The following is a 16,818-nucleotide window of genomic DNA, read 5'->3' as shown; positions in this document are numbered from 1 at the left end:
GGAGGGAAATTGTACCAGGCAGCAGAAACCCTGGGGAGCAGTGTCGGGCCATTGTCGATGACACACTGCAGGCATCCCAGCACGAACCAGATGTACGTAGTATGCAGTAAAAGGTTGCCACAGGGCTCACAGCTGACTTCGGTGCTTCCGGAGAGAGAAACATGAGTACATACATACTCACATTGGAGTCGACGTCGAGCAGTGGCTGATTCTAGTCTGTGTCGGTAGTTGCATTTATCGCGCGTGCAACGTGCATTGTGGCTTGCTTCTTCCCATCGGTGCACGCCGTGCCAGACTACGTAATAGGTACTACGTAGCAGCATACTGTCGGAAGCGTCCGCTGTCGGGTGAAGCATTCATTACGTGCGTCAATGGCGTTGGAGGCGTTTTCGATCCTCCCCCGCAAAGGTGTACTCCCACTCTGACGGATGCCGATTGGTAGTCTGACCATTTGACGTTCCATCTCTTGCGCCGCCACTGCACGTCAACAAGATGGCTGAGATGTTGCAGATCACCATTCATGATATGGGGTGGCGTACAGCATGGGGGCTACTGGTTGTGTCTAGTTGCTGTTCGAGGGTAGAAAGGCTTGGTGGAGTCGCATGTTTCCTTTGAGTGCAAGACTTGCATGGCGGATGGGAAGAAAGGTGCTGTGATGCACACAAGTCGTGGTCAGTCTTCTCGTGGTCACTGAACTCCTCTCGATGCAGCGGATGAAGCTCTGGTCATTGAGTTCTAATGTGTTGGGTATTCATGGCGCATTGTCAGTGTTACGCAGACGAAATACACGCCTTTCTCGAGGGACACTTGTGAACTGGGTTTCCCTCAGCTTGGAGGTCTTGAGACTGGAACATGGCGGCTGCTGCTTTCTCCGTGTGCGGCTACAAATTCAATCAGATTCCAAAATCCGAGTTGGAATACCCTCTTCATCACGACAGTCCTAAAAAAAGACCGCGCGATCCGACATCTGGTTCCATTAATGCCGAACAATTCTTTGAGCTTGTTCGTTCTTGTGTCTTAGACCCTCGGACCGCCTCGCAGACCAGTCTCGTGGGGCACGCCACCGCAGCGGGGTGGACGTCAAAAGCTTACTCGAGGATTTAATCAACACCCCAAGACATCCTCTTCAGATGGTGAATTCGTGTGCGAACAGAGGGGGAGCCGGAGCAACATTTAATCATGGTTTCCTTCGGCGCGTCCTAGTAGGGTTACTAGCCTACGGTTCGTTTCTCTCAGGGTCTTCGTCTGTAATGTGAAATACTTTGATGGTGGGCCTATGCAATACCAAATTTTACCTGCTAATGGCCGAGACGGCATGATCATCAGTTGTTCCAACGGTCCGTGCCACATTTCTTTCTCAACCAGACACATTTTTAGCCTCGTTGACCATGGTATTGTTCGATGGACCACCGAGACATGAGACAGCATCGTTGATGCTGGGCCAAGCACCAATTACAGAGGCGAAGAAATCAACAGGTGAGGCGAAAATCGTATTAATAACTTTGCAAGGTGCTTAGGACCGCTTGGAACTGTCGAGACGTACCAGTTCTAACAGTCCTCGGTTGGGGATGCTTAGCCCGTAGCGAGAACACTGAGCCGTTCATAAGCGACTGCGCACAGTTGAAGATCAGACTCGATAAAAGAAAGGAAAAAGAGAAACTGATAGAGAGGCGATTGTGATGGACCGACGACGTCAAATATCGCTTACGCTGCGTGGTCCTCCACACCATCTTTCTCTAGCGCAGACCCCTATCTCGAGATGCCGTTGGCACAATAGTAGCGGGGCGGAAACTGCCGCCATGCTAAGTCTGCGCTATTGTGTGGTGTGGATGGACCCTGAGACAATTCTAGTCTACATGCTCAACGGTCATGCTAGATTTCAGTTGGCTGCTCGTTACGTGTGACATGCATTCACAGAAGCTTCAGTAACCAGCTTTACACTTGAATTGATATCTGGAACTGTGAACTGTTAATGTCAAACGATCTTTCCCTTTTCTTTGTTCTGTCCTCGGGATGTAATCCACGTCAAACCCCGAGCGCGAGCAAGGGATCGACAACGTACCCAAGGACCCAAAAACAACTCCAAAGGTCTGCAAAACCATTCTCCAAGACTCAGTGAGCCAAACATGTTTTGGTGGGATGTAGAGGGAAAGTTAAGTATTCCCGGTTTGCCAGTGGAAACGCCTTTCCACACTCTTTTTTAATGTGATTTTTATTTTTAGCGATCCACAACAAAACTCCAAGGGAACAGAACGAGAATGTTAAAGTCCAAAAAGAAAAGAGAAGACCCAGACGTCAGTAGTTCAGCATGATCAGCTTTGTTTCGCGACCCGGAGGCCGCGGGTTTGCAGCTGAAGTCCATGTAGACTCATCCAACCAGTCGAACGCGCTGGGGTCATTGCTGTCGTCAAGCTCCATGTCATCTTCGCAAAGCAGACCTGGATCAGCTGCAACCATGAACGGAATGATGACCGTTGACACCGGGGGCCCATGTTGAAGATTTCCCAGGGTATCAGCAGCAAGGTTGAGTTTGGCAAGTTGCACGGCTGTGGGTTGGTAGCCACATCAACCAGCGCATCAACAACTTCCGCCTCCCTGGACTCCAGGAGAGAGCGCTGGACTATCTCCTCAAAGGCAATGAGTCTCGGGCTATACGCACCTCTACCGAGATAGGCCGACATGGGTGACCGAGGTAAAGGCAACTCAATCTGGGGCTCGATCTCATAGTCCACCCCAATTTGCATCCAAGAATGTACGGGCATGGATGGTCTGAAGTGGGCCGGAATTGGAATTCTGGACCTGAGGAGGTCGTCCAGCATCGGCTCCTCGATCAAGATTGCTTCGACGTGTACCCAATCGGGCTTTTCTCTCAACATGTCGTTCCATGTTTCGGTGTCCAATGCTCCGCGGTGGCCTAGCAGAGCAAGGGAATCATAATGAAGCGCCTGTATTGCCAAGCCACTGACCCAGGATATTGTCGCCTCAAATTCATCAAGGCCGGGATTGGCAAGGTCTGTATTCACTGGCTTTTTTTGTTCAGCTTTCTGATCAGCCAGAAGGCAGTCAGGGCACACCTTTTCTGAAATGGCCGAGACGGCAATCCTCTCTCTGACGCAGGGTAGATGCCTGCATTGGTCGTTGCAAGCGATTGTACATCGAAAATGGTGTATGCAGCTGTATTTGATCCGCAAATGTTGCGCACAGCCCTCAGGGTGGTTCTCCCCCTTTGGGAGAAGAGCTAGTGAAGGGACACCGTCATATGGTTCTCCTAGAGTCCAGTCGCTAGAGCCTTTGTTATTCACGGAGGGAAAATCAGCCCCAGGCTGGTGTTGGGCCATTGTCTCTGCGGTATAATTGAACGGACGTTGGTGGACGGTTGAGAGTATGTGACAACGAAGGCTGGGAGTCGTGGTAAAAGCAAAAGTAGCAAAACACAGTTGCTGGTGGGGGCGAAGTAGATCTTGTGACTGTTCCAGAAAGGAAGTATATTAAAGAGAGAAAGTCTGGGGATATGGAATGTGTTTGTGAATGCTAGCCATGTGTGTCTAAGTGTGCCAGAAAGGCGTGGGACATGTCTGGCTTTTAAACTGCGGCTTCTGGTACGCTGATTGCGGCCGTCTTCCCAACCTCATCACCAAAGGGCTAATTTTTTCTATTATGATTTTGAAATGAAATTCAGGGTCCAGGAAGTGTGTGCTGGGATCGGAAAGTTCAAGCCATGAGCGCCTGCGCCTCTAAGTCGCGATGAGGCTTTGCAAGCGCGGCACGCGTGCAACGGCACCCACCGTCGTGAGCGAGGACGCAAAGCAGTTTTTGTAAAAGCAATGAAGAGACGGAAGACGGCTTAGGTGTTTACATGATGCCAGTCACGCTCCTCTTCGATCAAGGCTGTCGCGTGGATCTTTCCAAGCGAAACAAAGTCGCGGAGAAAAGCGAACACCTGGTGAGCCACGGGGAAAGAGCAGGAGAACCATTTGTGGTCATTGAGGTCCATCCCAACTAAACCAGGGCCAACAGCAAGGCCGGAACCCGGCCAGAAGGCTTTAGCTTGGCTCGGCTCCTTGCGCTACAGAAACCTATGTCGACGGTTTCTGGGTGTTGAAATTGGCTCTGGGTACAATCGATTGTGGTACATCCGATTTTCCGGAGCCAGACTGTCAGCAACGGCAATTGTCTCGACTGATACAGGTCTATGGCGAGTGATGCATACTTCGGTGTAAGAGGCAAATAATCATCAACGTGGGATGTTATTTAAAAGGGTGACTCTGTCGAGAACGTAAGCTACTGCCAAAAACGAGACGACATGGTGACCCAGAAGAATGCACGGCCAAATATCACGTGCGAATAGCCAAATGAATCCGATTAAACTCGCGGCGCAGTGGTATCTCATTAGTTATCAAGCTCATTGCCGATCACCTACTCCCGCACCATTCTCCTGCCCTGGTGACTCATCACAGCTTCTGCTCAGTCGATGCAGGAGCCTCAGCAGAGGTAGGGGCATCCGCAGACGTCGTTTGCGAAGGCGCAGCAGGCTCAGCGGGCTTCTTGCTGAGCTCGTCCAGGATGGGGCGCTCCAGAGCATCGGGCTTGGTGAGACTAGCCCAGCGGCCCTTGACCTGCCCGTCCCTGCCGATCAGAAACTTTTCAAAATTCCACTTGATGCGCTTCAAGCCCATGAAGCCGGGCTGCTCTTCCTTCAACCACTGATACAGAGGGTCGGCGGTGTCGCCGTTGACGTCGATCTTCTTCATGATGGGGAAGCTCACGCCGTAGTTGACCTGGCAGAAGTTCTGAATATCGTCGTCGGTGCCCGGGTCCTGGCCAGCGAACTGGTTGCAGGGGAAGCCGAGGATGATGAAGTCATCGGGGTGGGACTGCTTGATCTTGTAATAGAGCGATTCGAGACCGGCGAACTGGGGCGTGAAGCCGCACTTGGAGGCGGTGTTGACGACAAGGACAACCTTGCCCTTGTAGTTGTCGAGGGGGAGCTCCTGGCCCTTCTCTGTCTATTGTTAGCGACTCGTCTTGGGCATTCATTTATGTCTGGAACACCTACTGTCGAGGGGCTTGAAATTGTAAAAGTTAGTTGCGGACGACATGGTTTGTGAATTGCGTTTGCGCGAGCCACCGATGGGGAGACAGGAGGAAGAGTCCTCGGCGGTCATGGCGGCGGGCGAAGAGGAAAAGGGTCTCAGACGCGGGCTTGGGTGCTGGCGGCGGCGGCAGTGGTGGTGGCACCCACTGGGGAATTGCCTCGGCGTTGCTCGCGGTGCCGTGTGGACTGCTGCTGTGTGATGGGGACGGTCGAGGCTGGTGAGACGGGAGAAGGAGATTCGGAGTTGCAGTCGAGATAAAGCGCGCACCGGCGGCAGCATGGCCACCATATTAATATGGTCCTGCTGACGAGGCGCAGACGGCGAGGAGAAGGGGCCCTTGCGATGCAATCTCTGGACTTGTTGCTGTGACTGGCAAGCTCGCCCTTTGCGCCTGAAGCCTGGTCCTGTCCCAGACGGCGGTGACTGCAAAGTTCCTTCCTCAAAGGATCGTGACGTAATTGGGCAGCTGTCACATGTGGAGTTGCATGTGCGGCAGTTGCCGTAAGTTACGAACCACTTTGTTAGCGATAGGAGCTCCGCAACTCCGTGTTCACCGCAAACCAAAACCATGATCTGACAGGCACATATCCGTGCATTATACTAATTACTAGTTCTCCCCCAGATGAGGCCGGCCATGTACGTTACGTCTATGGCAATGACCTAGACGAAGCACTTACCAGCCTCACTATGAGTCGGGCGGTTGGTCTTACGTATTATGGGACCAGAGGGTTCTCAACTTTCTTTGAACAAAAAATCACACTAGGGCGGCCCCAAATGCCTGGGACTGGAGTTTGGAGCTGCCCCACCTGATGATATCAGAACAGAGAAATCCAAGTAGCTAACTCAATTACCATTTGTTTGGATTCTGTCCTCACCTTTTAATAATATCAACTTCATGTTCAGACACCATCTCAGGTAGCATCTCAGTGCCTCCAAAGGACCATCATTAGTGCTGAAAGCCCGCACACATTGTGACATCGCCCCATTCCAGTGACGGCACAGGGATCAAGAGTCAAGACGACGTCTGGTCGAACAAGCGCAAGAGCAAAGTATTTCTTCCAAGCGCATGACCAAATGGAGGGCAAGCGGAACATTGTCGTTGTCGGTAAGCAATCCTCCCGCATGAAAATCCCCAGAGTTCCAGACTGACGCTCTACCAGGGGGTGGCGTCATAGGCTGTACCACGGCCTACTATCTAAGCCGGCATCCTAAATTCAATCCAGCACTTCATACGATCACGCTGCTTGAAGCTGCCCCTTCCCTGGCTTCCGGAGCCTCGGGCAAGGCGGGTGGCCTACTCGGCTTGTGGGCATACCCTTCGTGCCTCGTCCCCCTGTCATTCAAGCTCCATGCGGAACTCGCCGCCGAGCATGGCGGTGCCCAGAAATGGGGCTACCGTCCTCTCAAGTGCGGCAGCATCTCAGCTACGGTGACCAAGCAGCGTATCCAGCAGATGCAGACGTTGAACGGGGACACCAAGGCCTGGGAAAGACTGCCGAAGCAGAATGAGGCAGCACAGGAGCTCTTTGCGAGTACCAACCAGCCAGAAGATCTTGACTGGATATCCCGTGACCTTGTGGAAGGGTATGCCGAGATGGGCGCACCTGGGGCCTCCGAGACGGCGCAGGTCCATCCCTACCATTTCACAACATCGATGGGCGAGCTCGCCCGGAGCGGTGGAGTCGATATTCGAACAAACGCCAAAGTCACCAACATCAAGTCGAAGGCATCTGGGGTGGAGAGCATCGAGTACCTCGATCGTGAGAGCGGAGAGACGAAGCAGATCAACGACGTGACTGACGTTGTGGTCTCTGCTGGACCGTGGACGGGGCGTGTGCTGCCAAAGGCCAAGGTGGAAGGACTCCGTGCTCACAGCGTCGTGTACGAGGCGGACGTCAGCGCATATGCTGTCTTTACCGACATTGAACTTCCCTCGGACTTTGTCCCTGAGCACCGCGCCAAGATGGGCCAGAAGCGCAAGCACAAGGGGTCGGTCGATCCCGAGATCTACGCCCGGCCTTTTGGTGAGGTCTACGCGTGCGGTACGAACGGTCCTAGGCTATGCTAGTTACTTGACTGACTCTAGTGTAGGCGAACCGGACAAGCTCGTGCCTCTGCCAGAGACGGCCGACCAGGTCCAGTGCGACGAAGCGCAGTGCGACGACATCATCTCCTACATCGGGACCGTCAGCCCCGTGTTGCACTCTGCGCCCGTCAAGGCAAAGCAGGCGTGCTATCTGCCGCAACACATTCGCTTCGGTCAGGAGAGTGGACCACTGATTGGCGGTACATCTGTACCAGGAATTTGGTTAGCTGCCGGTCACACGTGCTGGGGCATTCAGAATGGCCCGGGCACTGGCAAGCTCATGTCTGAATTTGTGTTTGACGGCAAAGCGACGAGTGCGAACGTCAGCAATCTGGACCCAAAGAAGTTCAAGGTTTGAGAAACATAGATGATAGAACTATAAACACAGCTTACAAAGTAGAATCGCTGGGAGGATGCATGTATGATGTCGACCTTGGCCCAAGGACCTCCATTCGAAAATGCCAGCCCCCTTATCGATAAGACGTCCTAACAAAATTTTGGCGGGCATTCATCCCAACCACCATCGCTTCCACTCGCGACTAATCGTGGACGACAGCATTGCCAGCATCAATTTTCACAATGGGTCGTGAAATTCAGAAGAAGAAGCGCCGCTCGCAGCGCCAACCTGTCCGTCAGCCAAACCGACCCAAGAAGGCTCTCAACCCGCTCGGTAATAGCACCGTCGCCGCCAACTGGTTCGCTCCCCAACCCAAGCATCCTTTCGCACAGATACACCAGCTGACACATTGCACAGGGACAAGTCCCAGACCCTCGCACAGAACTACCGCCGTCTCGGTCTCTCCGCGCGCCTGCGTGGTCCCACCGGTGGAACAGAGAAACCGCTTGGCTCGAAACCCTCCCACTCGGACAAGGACCCTCTGGCCGTGAAAAACATTGAACCCGTTGCCGCCCTGGTCGAAGCCAAAGTCGAGCGCGATGCCGACGGCAAGATCATCCGCGTCCTGTCCCGACCAAACCCCCTCAACGACCCTCTGACCGCACTGAGTGACGACGAAGAGGAGGCGATGGCGGAGGACAAGGAATACGAGGAGTGGGGTGGCATCCACGAGACCGGCAACGAGACAGAGGTGGTGCGGGAGTTGATTGAGCAAGCGAAGAACCCAGCGGAGAAGAAACCCCGCTACCAGAGCTCACGGGAAAGAGAATGGTTAACGAGCTTGGTGGAGAAGCACGGGGACGACTACGATGCCATGTTCAGGGACAGAAAGTTGAACCCGATGCAGCAGACGGCCGCCGACATTGCGAAAAGGATCAAGAAGATGAAAGCATAGGCGAGAAAGGCTGGCAGTCAGGCACATGGCAGGCGTTGAGGCGTTTTGGAAGAATCATCAGAGTGGGAAGGAAAGTCACTTGATACAAAAAACCTGTCAATTTCACAGCGCATGCTACCTCTATGATGATGATCGTTCATTTATGCCCGGAAAACCATGGATCCTCCACACGTGTCATAATGTCCCAAACGCCATACAACCGCCTTTGAGTATATACTACCTTACAGAACCCGATGCCCGGTGTCCATTCATGTTTCCATCCCCTCTCATCGCTCAATGCGATCATAGTTGCCCGCCGGGAACCGCGCTGGGTCGTCATACCGCGAACCGTACGACAAGTCAGATGCCGTCGGGGCCGGCGGTGGGCGAGCACCGATTGTGCTACCGGCGCCGTACTCGGTGTCGGCATCAAACATGTCGTTGTTTCTGGGCGGCAGAGAGCCGTAACGGTTCGGGTCGTTGTAGTCGTCCGCGCTGTAGGGATTCACGTGTCCGTACGGCTCGCCGGCGCCGGCGCCGCCATACGCCGTGGTCTCGTTGTCGTCCATGTTGACGCGCTCATATGCGTCGTCGTCATGAGGCGCCATGGAGAAGGCCGCCTTGTCGGGATCAATGTTCTCGCCGCCGCGAATCTTGCGCTGGTCGTAACCGGGCAGATTGCCGTGGAACTTCCAGTATTGCATGGTATACCCGCTGACCAGCGTGCTCATAGCGAAGAGGAGGCTGCAAAGTGTTAGAAATCATCGTCGAGAGTGCAAGACAGAGGAAGGGCCCCTACGTGATAAAGACACCCAAGCCAACGATGGTCTTGCTGAGCTTGCAGCGGCTGCCGCAATTCCCAGCCGTATTGTAGGCGGCTTGCGTCGCGAAAGCGGAGATCCAGATGATGGTGAAGACCAAGTCAACACCGAGCATGGCGTAGGCATTGGCAAAGCGCCTCGTGCGTTCGAAGCGAGGAGTCATGACGAGAAAGACCCATGCTGGTATTGATAAAAAGGTCTAACAATGTTAGCTTGTTGTGGACACAGGGTGCCTGCCATTGGGATTCTGTGTACATACCACGCCAAAGGTCCAGCCATTTCTACCTGTGATGATTGAGTCCTTGTCTGCGAACACGGCGAGCTCGAGACACCAAACCACAAAGGAGAGGAGGATCTGAGCACAGTGTAACCCGAGCTTGACGGGCGGAACGTAGTTGGGATCCCACTCCCAAGAAGCCATGGTCAACTATGGTACGTTCGCGCGCCAGGGAGATGTGGTTTGTGTGTTGCGAGTTGGAGGGCCTGCTGTGACAAGATCGGCAGGTGAGGATATTTTCTCAAGTTGCTGGGTTATGTCTGTCAATAGGGTGTTTGTTGATCGAAACAAGGCTGGATGGACGCTTCTGAAATTCTGATGTCGGACGGCGCGAGCAGTGACGCAGCGACTGGACTCTAGACGGGACCCTGACAGTAGTGGTCGCCGGGGCGACAGCGGGAGGTGCGCCCAACGCTACCAATCACAGACAGTGTCAAGGTGACGCAGGCTGGTTCTGATACTGCTTCGAATGACTGGAGCCGTGAATTTTCACAGAATCCTTTATTCTGGTCGACTTGTTTCTTGACAGGGTGAGGGGCTTCGAGTTGGTCGAGTCAAGAGCTGATGGGGGGGGAACAACAAAGAATAATCTCATTCCAGTCGTTTCCTTTCATACAGCCCTCTCCAAGTAACTTTAGTCTCTGCCTTGGCCGCCACGCGTTGACCCCGGGACGCCTTACTTCAGCACTGCAGCAGGCTGCAACAGGCTGTCTCGGGCAGACAGCTGGAGGCGTTTTTTGGCGTCTCTACTGGTTGCCCAGCGCCCACGGCCCAGCGAAGCCACAGCGTCGAACGAAAAGGCGGGTCCAGTCCGTGTCAGTTGATGGCTCCGCCACGCTCTGTCTGTCCTGTCGAACTGCAGAAGACTGGACATGAGATTTGAATTATTCTAGAGCCAGCAGCATCGACATTTGCTCTTTCGCCCAGGTGACTTGCTCTGCAGCCGTCTGTGGTCGTATTTGAGAGCCCGAATCGTAAAGGTCAAAGAACTCGAGCCGCACCTCCATCACAGACAGGTACTGAATAAGGTAGCGAAAATCATGCCCCGCCAGGTCCAGCCACCCGTGCCCGACGACTCCCACTCCATCATCCTGTTGCTATTCTTGGATCGCGACGATCTCTCGACGTCGACGGCATCCACAACTGCTCGCGCGCGAACCCGCATGCAAAGTGACCGTTTGCTCGCTCAGCCTTTGGGATTTACGTACACAACTGGACCGACGATAACTGCGAGTTTTTGAGCCACATGCATTCAACCAACGATAATCCATTGCGGGGTGGGCAGAGTTCCTCGTAGTAAGGACCGGCCAAAATCAGGTACCGGTACGACTGCGCCAACCGATCCTTGTGGAGGTATATGATAATAATAGCCTCGTCCAGTATAATCCATTTTAGGGGCGATTCCTTCAGGGCCGTTGACATGCGACACGGCACACTTACGGTATCCCCGTCGTCCGAAGAGCTCTACGTACCATCTCAACGGCCTAGAGCAAAGGCAACATCGATCCTTGTGGCTCGCTTGACAGCATGCGTTTGCCCAACACGAGGCAGCCTATCCCGTCCCACAATGGTAAGCTTCAGAGACTACCTTGGCTCTCCACGCTCTTCCTCTTGACCGCCATCTTCCCTTGTCAGTGTCGAGTGCAGTGTGTGCTGCTTCAGTAACGAAACACAAACAAGGGCAAGCAGGACGATTCCAAGCAACGTGAACCAAACGCCGCGAAAGGCTTCCACAAAAGACCTGATGACGCCGTCATGCCAGCCCTTGGGGAGGTGCTTGAGTTCTGACAAATCATTTCGCACCCGGCGGATGATCTCCTCTGCGTCCGGGTAATCGCCGAAGCGTTCCCAGAGCCTGGCCTTGAGAATATTCTGGTAGATGGCCGAGCCAACAGTCACGCCTATGGTACTGCCTAAACTGCGCGCAAGATCTGGACGGGGTCAGAGGGTTGACGGCCAGGTGGATTCAAAGCAAGGAGGAGACTTACAAGTCGCCGATGTGATCACGGCCTGTTGCGAATGGTCAACAGCGGCGATACAGGCGAGAAGAGTCGTGGTGAGCATGGCGCCATAGCCGCTGCCAATGGAAAAGAAGGCCACCAGACTTAGCCATTTTGGGCTCGTCTCGGTTTGAAAGGTAAACATGACGACGCCGACCACCATGAGGAGAACGCTCGCGATGCCGAGTCGCAGGTATCGACCTGTCTGCTTCATGACAAACCCAGCAGCTACAGAGCCGATGGACACACCTACCGGTGAAGGCAAGATCTGGAGACCAGCATCTGTTGCAGACGCGCCGAGAACTTGCAGGAACAGCGGGACGTAAAAGACCCCCGTCATGGTGACCATAGTGCAGAGCAGGTTGCAGAGGCAAGCTGCTAATATCGTTCGCGACGCAAGCAGCCGAACCGGGATGATGGGCTGGCGAGCCTTGCTCTCCCACCACAGGAATCCCCCGAACGTGATGAAGGCCAGTGGAATGGTACTCAAGGGAAGAGGGTGTACCCACGGCACCAAGTTGCCGCCGGAATTCAGCCCCAGCAGTAGCAGCACAAGGAACGAGACGGTAAGGAAGACCCCCAGAAAGTCGATGCGTGCGAGGTACGACTTGTCCGACTGCTTTGGGGGCACCTTGACCAGGAAGAAAACGGCAACCGCAGAAAGGAGTACGGGTGGAACCTGGATTAAGAAGGCCAGCCGCCAGCCCATCTTGGTGTGGTCGTTGATGAGACCGCCAAAGATACCGCCCATCATCGCGCCCGACCCGTAGCAGATGTTGCCAATGCCCTGCACAACACCCCTCTGTCGCAAAGGGATCAGGTCTGATCCGAGAAAGGTCGAGATACTCATGAGCCCGCCTCCTCCCATGCCGGCAATCACACGTCCGATGATCATGGAGTATTCGTCTTTGGCAAGGCCGCACATGAGATTGCCAGCGGCGAAAAGCAAGTTGCTCGCAACCAAGCCCGGCCCCCTGCCAAAGATGTCCGTCAGGCGTCCTGAAATGGGCTGACACGCGGCATTGGCGATGAAATAGGCGGTGGCGAGCCAGGACATTAAGCTCAACGATTTGAACTCGCTGGAGATGGGTGCTGATAAGGTGGCGATGATGGTGGAATCTGTCGCGCCCAGGAAGACGCCGACCCAAGTCGTGCCCATGATCAAGGCAATTCGCGTGAAGGACACTTCTTCGGCGAGGACAACCCTTTCCTCGTCCGGAGGACCGCCATTCTGCTCGTTCTGATTGCCGGGCTTCAACAGTGGCGACCTCTCGTTCGAGGCTGCACTGTTGTTGGCGGTTTGCGAAGAGCCCTGTGATGTATCTGCCATCTTGGCAACTTGTGCTTGAGGAACCAGAAAGGCCAAAAGGAACAAGTCGCACTCGCTCTCAAGAAATTAAGGGGATTCAAGTGTATGCCGACTTGGCCGAAGCCGTCGACGAGGACCGACCCTCTGCGGCTTCGGCGAGCTGAGTCATCCACGGAAACTGCATGTCTCACCTACCACAATTTGCGATCACAGAATCCTCATTGCGCTCACAAGTTTCTGCAGCGATATCAAATGGTAATGAGATAAGGTATACAGAAAGCAAAAGGAGACTGGTCAAAAGGTCACGGTGGGGATCGAACCCACAATCTTTTGATATATCGAATCGTAGTCAAACGCCTTGCCATTGGGCCACGCGACCTTTGATGGAATGAGCAACTAACATTGTGTATTATATAGGTACATAAAAGTCATGGTCAATTCCTACCGATGGAGTTGTTCTCCAAAGACCCCGGAACCTTTGAGAACACGATTGCCGACAATGCAAGCATAGATCCAATCTAGAGTAGTTAAGCATACTACTCAGAGATGCCTCGTAGACTTTAATAATATCTAATGTCTCCTGATCTGCTTGTTGGCAATCTGTTCAGCTAGTTCATCGAAGCACGCCGTTGCGCTAAGTCACGAGGCACAACAATACATGAATATTATTCTCCACGCCAAGATCCATTGATTAGTCATCATCCTCGGGATCGTCTAGTTGGTTTATGACGTCAGATTGTAATTGCAACTCGCCATCTGGATGTCGGGAGTTCGAATCTCCCTCCTGAGATTCTTTTGCTTATTGCCGTTGAATTATTTCTCTTTTTGTCCAGAAACTCGAACTCTGTTGCTCCACAGACCGGACGCAAAACAGACTTCCTTCTTCATGTCCTCCTAGCAGAGAAGCAGAGTCAACTGCCACTGTTCTCACGACAATCCTGTTCTGGCGAGGCGCGAGTCGCCGAGTAGACAAGAGTCAGCAGTCAGAAGTCAGGACACAAGATTCCCTCAGGCGCTCATCGAAGCGGAGATGCAGCTATCTTGGGATCCGGTACCCAAAATAAGCCCATGATGCTTGGTCAGTGTCAATCTAGCCTGACCAGTTGCCAGTTCCTAATTCTCGTGCATTGTTGGAGTACCTGGACCCAGTTCACGCTTGGCTCATGCCATGCTCTTACGGACCGTTAACTCCTTGCATTCATGAGCAAGCGATACAGCCATGCGCAAAGACCCATGGAGTGGTTTGTTGTGATTTAGTGCCGCGCCTACATCGTGTATCGGCGCCTACTTCTCTGAATCGAGACCGGTGACGATGGTGCCAGCAAGTAGAGCCAGTGTACATGGGTCGCGCCGGCGATGCAACATATCTAGCCTAATGATATGGCAGTCCATCATCCCATATGGCAAAATTCTCCGGCTTAGAGGGCGTTCGATGCTGCAAAAGCCCTGGACTTGGGAAGCTTTGCTCCGGGGTTCGACTTTGACGTCAGCCACACGTGTGTAATATACATGTATGTCGCCGGCTGGCAGATGGCCAGTTGTCATTCGATGAATCCATATCATAGCTACGACACGACTCGATTCAAAGCCAGCGCTGGTGTGCATTTGGAGGGGGTTGCTTGCCCCGGGCTGAGCGGAAGGTTCGGGGACCATGGCGGTTGAACGGAACTACTGGTGAGCTTCAAAAGGACGAGACTTTGCGCGCTTGCACAGTATTTATTGCGTACGACTTTCAGTTTTGCGAAGAAGTCTCTGTATCATTCTGCCAAAATGTCTACCAACCAAAACAAAGCAAGCGTTCACCCCTTGAAGGCCACTGCCGAGGCGATTGCCGGAGGAACCCAAGGGGAGTATCGCGCTCCTCGCATGAGTCACATGCAGAGTGCCAATGAGGGCCCTGCCGACATCATCTCCAAGGTCTCTGGCGCCTCGCAAGGCGGCAAGAGGGTGGACGATGGAGCCTACTTCACCAACAACGAGGGCCATCCTTTCCCGGACCCGTATGTTACGTTTCATAAGTGACGGCGGACAGTGGACTGACTCAGAAAAGAGCACACAGTAAGACTATTGGGGGGATTCCCGTTGCGAGCGATGTCCACCTGTTTCAGTGAGTACTGCACTGAACATTGCGATGGGATATATCGACAGAAGAGCTGACAGCATCCAGGAAACAGCAGACCTTCAACCGCTCCAAGAATCTCGAGCGTGAGTAGTTGTATGAAGTATTCAGGAGATGCCTAACGAGATGCAGGAATGGTCCATCCTTGTGGTTCTGGCGCATTTGGGTTCTTCGAGTGCACCGACGACGTGACCGAGTTGACGGTGGGTACAAGTGCAAAGTAAACTGGTGTCCAGGCCCCTGACATGCTTAATAGAAAGCAAACTTCCTCTCGACTGTTGGGGAGAAGACACCCGCCTTTGTACGCTTTTCCACGGTGACCCTTGGACGCGAGTTCCCCGACGAGGCTCGCAACCCGCGTGGCTTTGCCATCAAGCTGTACACTGGCGAAGGCAACTATGACATTGTTGGGTTGAACTTTGTAAGTCTTGATTGAAAAACACTGTTCATGTGCAATTGATTGACCGCAAAGCCTGTGTTCTTTTGCCGTGATCCTATTCAAGGTCCGGATGTCATTCGGTCTCAGGCCCGCAACCCGGACAACTTCCTGCTGGACCATGACGCCCTGTTCGACCTCCTCGCCAACACTCCCGAGGGAAACCACGCCGGCCTCATGTTCTTCAGTGACCACGGTACACCGCAGGGCTGGCGGTTCAAACATGGCTACGGCTGCCACACGTTCAAGTGGGTGAATGCAGAGGGCCGCTTTGTCTACATCAAGTACCACTTCATCGCCAAGCATGGTCAGAAGCAGTTCACCGACAGCGAGGCCATGCAGATGTGTGGCGAAGACCCAGACTACTCCAAGCGAGACCTGTGGCAGGCGATCGAGAAAGGTGAGGAGATTGAATGGACGGCACACGTTCAGGTCATGGATCCTAACGAGGCCGACCCCGACTCTTTGGGCTTCGACCCATTTGACGTGACTAAGGTCTGGCCCAGGAAGCAGTTCCCCATGCGCAAGTTTGGCCGTCTTGTTCTGAACAAGAACCCCGAGAACTTCCACCGCGACGTTGAGCAGGCTGCGTTCTCGCCCGGGAGCATGGTACCCGGCATCGAGGACTCTCCTGACCCGCTGCTGCAGTTCCGCATGTTCTTCTACCGCGACGCGCAGTACCACCGCATCGGTGTCAATTTGCACCAGGTGCCGGTCAACTGCCCCTTTATGGCCAAGTCGTACGCGTCACTCAACTTTGACGGGCAGATGCGCGTCGACGCGAACCACGCGGGCAACAAGCAGTATGCGCCCAACAGCTTTGCTCACAAGTTCAGACCCGATGCGGCTGAGGCTCCGTATGCCGTCAACGACAACATTGTCAGCCGCAAGAGTCACTACTGGCACGAGGGTAAGAAGAGCGACTACGCACAGGCGACGGAGCTCTGGACGAAGGTCATGTCTGAGCAGGAGATGAAGAACACGTGCTACAACACGGCCAAGGGCCTGCGCAGGGTCCAGTTTCCCGAGATCCAGGTATGCACCGCAGACTTGTTTTTGTTGTTGAGTATCTTTCTGACAGCCACTTAGTACAAGTATCTTGCGCAGATCTACAACATCGCACCAGATTATGCGCGAGGCGTCTACGACGGCCTGACCGACCCGCAGTTTGGTTTTGACAAGGTCGAGGAAATGGCCAAGACGGCGCACGTCTGGTACAAGGAGAAGAAATTCCAGCCGTCGACTGAGAACAAGCTGGTCGGCAAGATGCCATCGATGCCTGTTTACAATGTCTGAGTGGTCGGTCTGGTCACTGGTGTTGCGAATGAACGTCATCCGCAGCTCTAGACTGTTGTGTATCCCAATCGGCATGACTCTCCTGCGCGCTGTCTTGTTAAACTGTC

The 16,818-nt window shown here is 53.8% G+C and overlaps 5 protein-coding genes across 5 annotated transcripts; 2 read left to right on the top strand and 3 right to left on the bottom strand.

The window, feature by feature from the left end:
• Positions 1-2,295: 2,295 nt before the first annotated feature.
• J7T54_001240 (uncharacterized protein) lies at positions 2,296-2,876 on the bottom strand (the record flags this gene model as incomplete). Its single annotated transcript, XM_051505196.1, has 2 exons — positions 2,296-2,546; positions 2,660-2,876. The coding sequence occupies 2 exons, from the start codon at positions 2,874-2,876 to the stop codon at positions 2,296-2,298; spliced, it is 468 nt and encodes a 155-aa protein (XP_051363239.1).
• Positions 2,877-4,451: 1,575 nt separating this feature from the next.
• Positions 4,452-5,165, bottom strand: J7T54_001239 (Glutathione peroxidase; the record flags this gene model as incomplete). The annotated part of the gene is made up of 2 exons (XM_051505195.1): positions 4,452-5,002; positions 5,057-5,165. The coding sequence occupies 2 exons, from the start codon at positions 5,163-5,165 to the stop codon at positions 4,452-4,454; spliced, it is 660 nt and encodes a 219-aa protein (XP_051363238.1).
• A 1,005-nt stretch (positions 5,166-6,170) lies between these two features.
• J7T54_001238 (FAD dependent oxidoreductase) lies at positions 6,171-8,474 on the top strand (the record flags this gene model as incomplete). Its single annotated transcript, XM_051505194.1, has 5 exons — positions 6,171-6,201; positions 6,257-7,138; positions 7,188-7,534; positions 7,780-7,877; positions 7,937-8,474. The coding sequence occupies 5 exons, from the start codon at positions 6,171-6,173 to the stop codon at positions 8,472-8,474; spliced, it is 1,896 nt and encodes a 631-aa protein (XP_051363237.1).
• Positions 8,475-8,740: 266 nt separating this feature from the next.
• J7T54_001237 (Multidrug resistance protein-like protein) lies at positions 8,741-12,881 on the bottom strand (the record flags this gene model as incomplete). The annotated part of the gene is made up of 6 exons (XM_051505193.1): positions 8,741-9,197; positions 9,253-9,473; positions 9,534-9,701; positions 11,024-11,035; positions 11,268-11,482; positions 11,540-12,881. The coding sequence occupies 6 exons, from the start codon at positions 12,879-12,881 to the stop codon at positions 8,741-8,743; spliced, it is 2,415 nt and encodes an 804-aa protein (XP_051363236.1).
• A 1,749-nt stretch (positions 12,882-14,630) lies between these two features.
• J7T54_001236 (uncharacterized protein) lies at positions 14,631-16,711 on the top strand (the record flags this gene model as incomplete). The annotated part of the gene is made up of 7 exons (XM_051505192.1): positions 14,631-14,860; positions 14,920-14,967; positions 15,028-15,065; positions 15,112-15,182; positions 15,236-15,400; positions 15,452-16,450; positions 16,505-16,711. 7 exons carry the CDS (start codon positions 14,631-14,633, stop codon positions 16,709-16,711), a joined length of 1,758 nt encoding a protein of 585 aa, XP_051363235.1.
• Between the last annotated feature and the right edge of the window lie 107 nt (positions 16,712-16,818).

The sequence above is a fragment of the Emericellopsis cladophorae genome, assembly GCF_022114955.1.
Source record: "Emericellopsis cladophorae strain MUM 19.33 chromosome Unknown NODE_13_length_450635_cov_117_157991, whole genome shotgun sequence".
In the NCBI taxonomy this organism is placed as follows: Eukaryota; Fungi; Ascomycota; class Sordariomycetes; order Hypocreales; family Bionectriaceae; genus Emericellopsis; species Emericellopsis cladophorae.
This window is presented reverse-complemented; position numbering and strand designations above follow the sequence as displayed.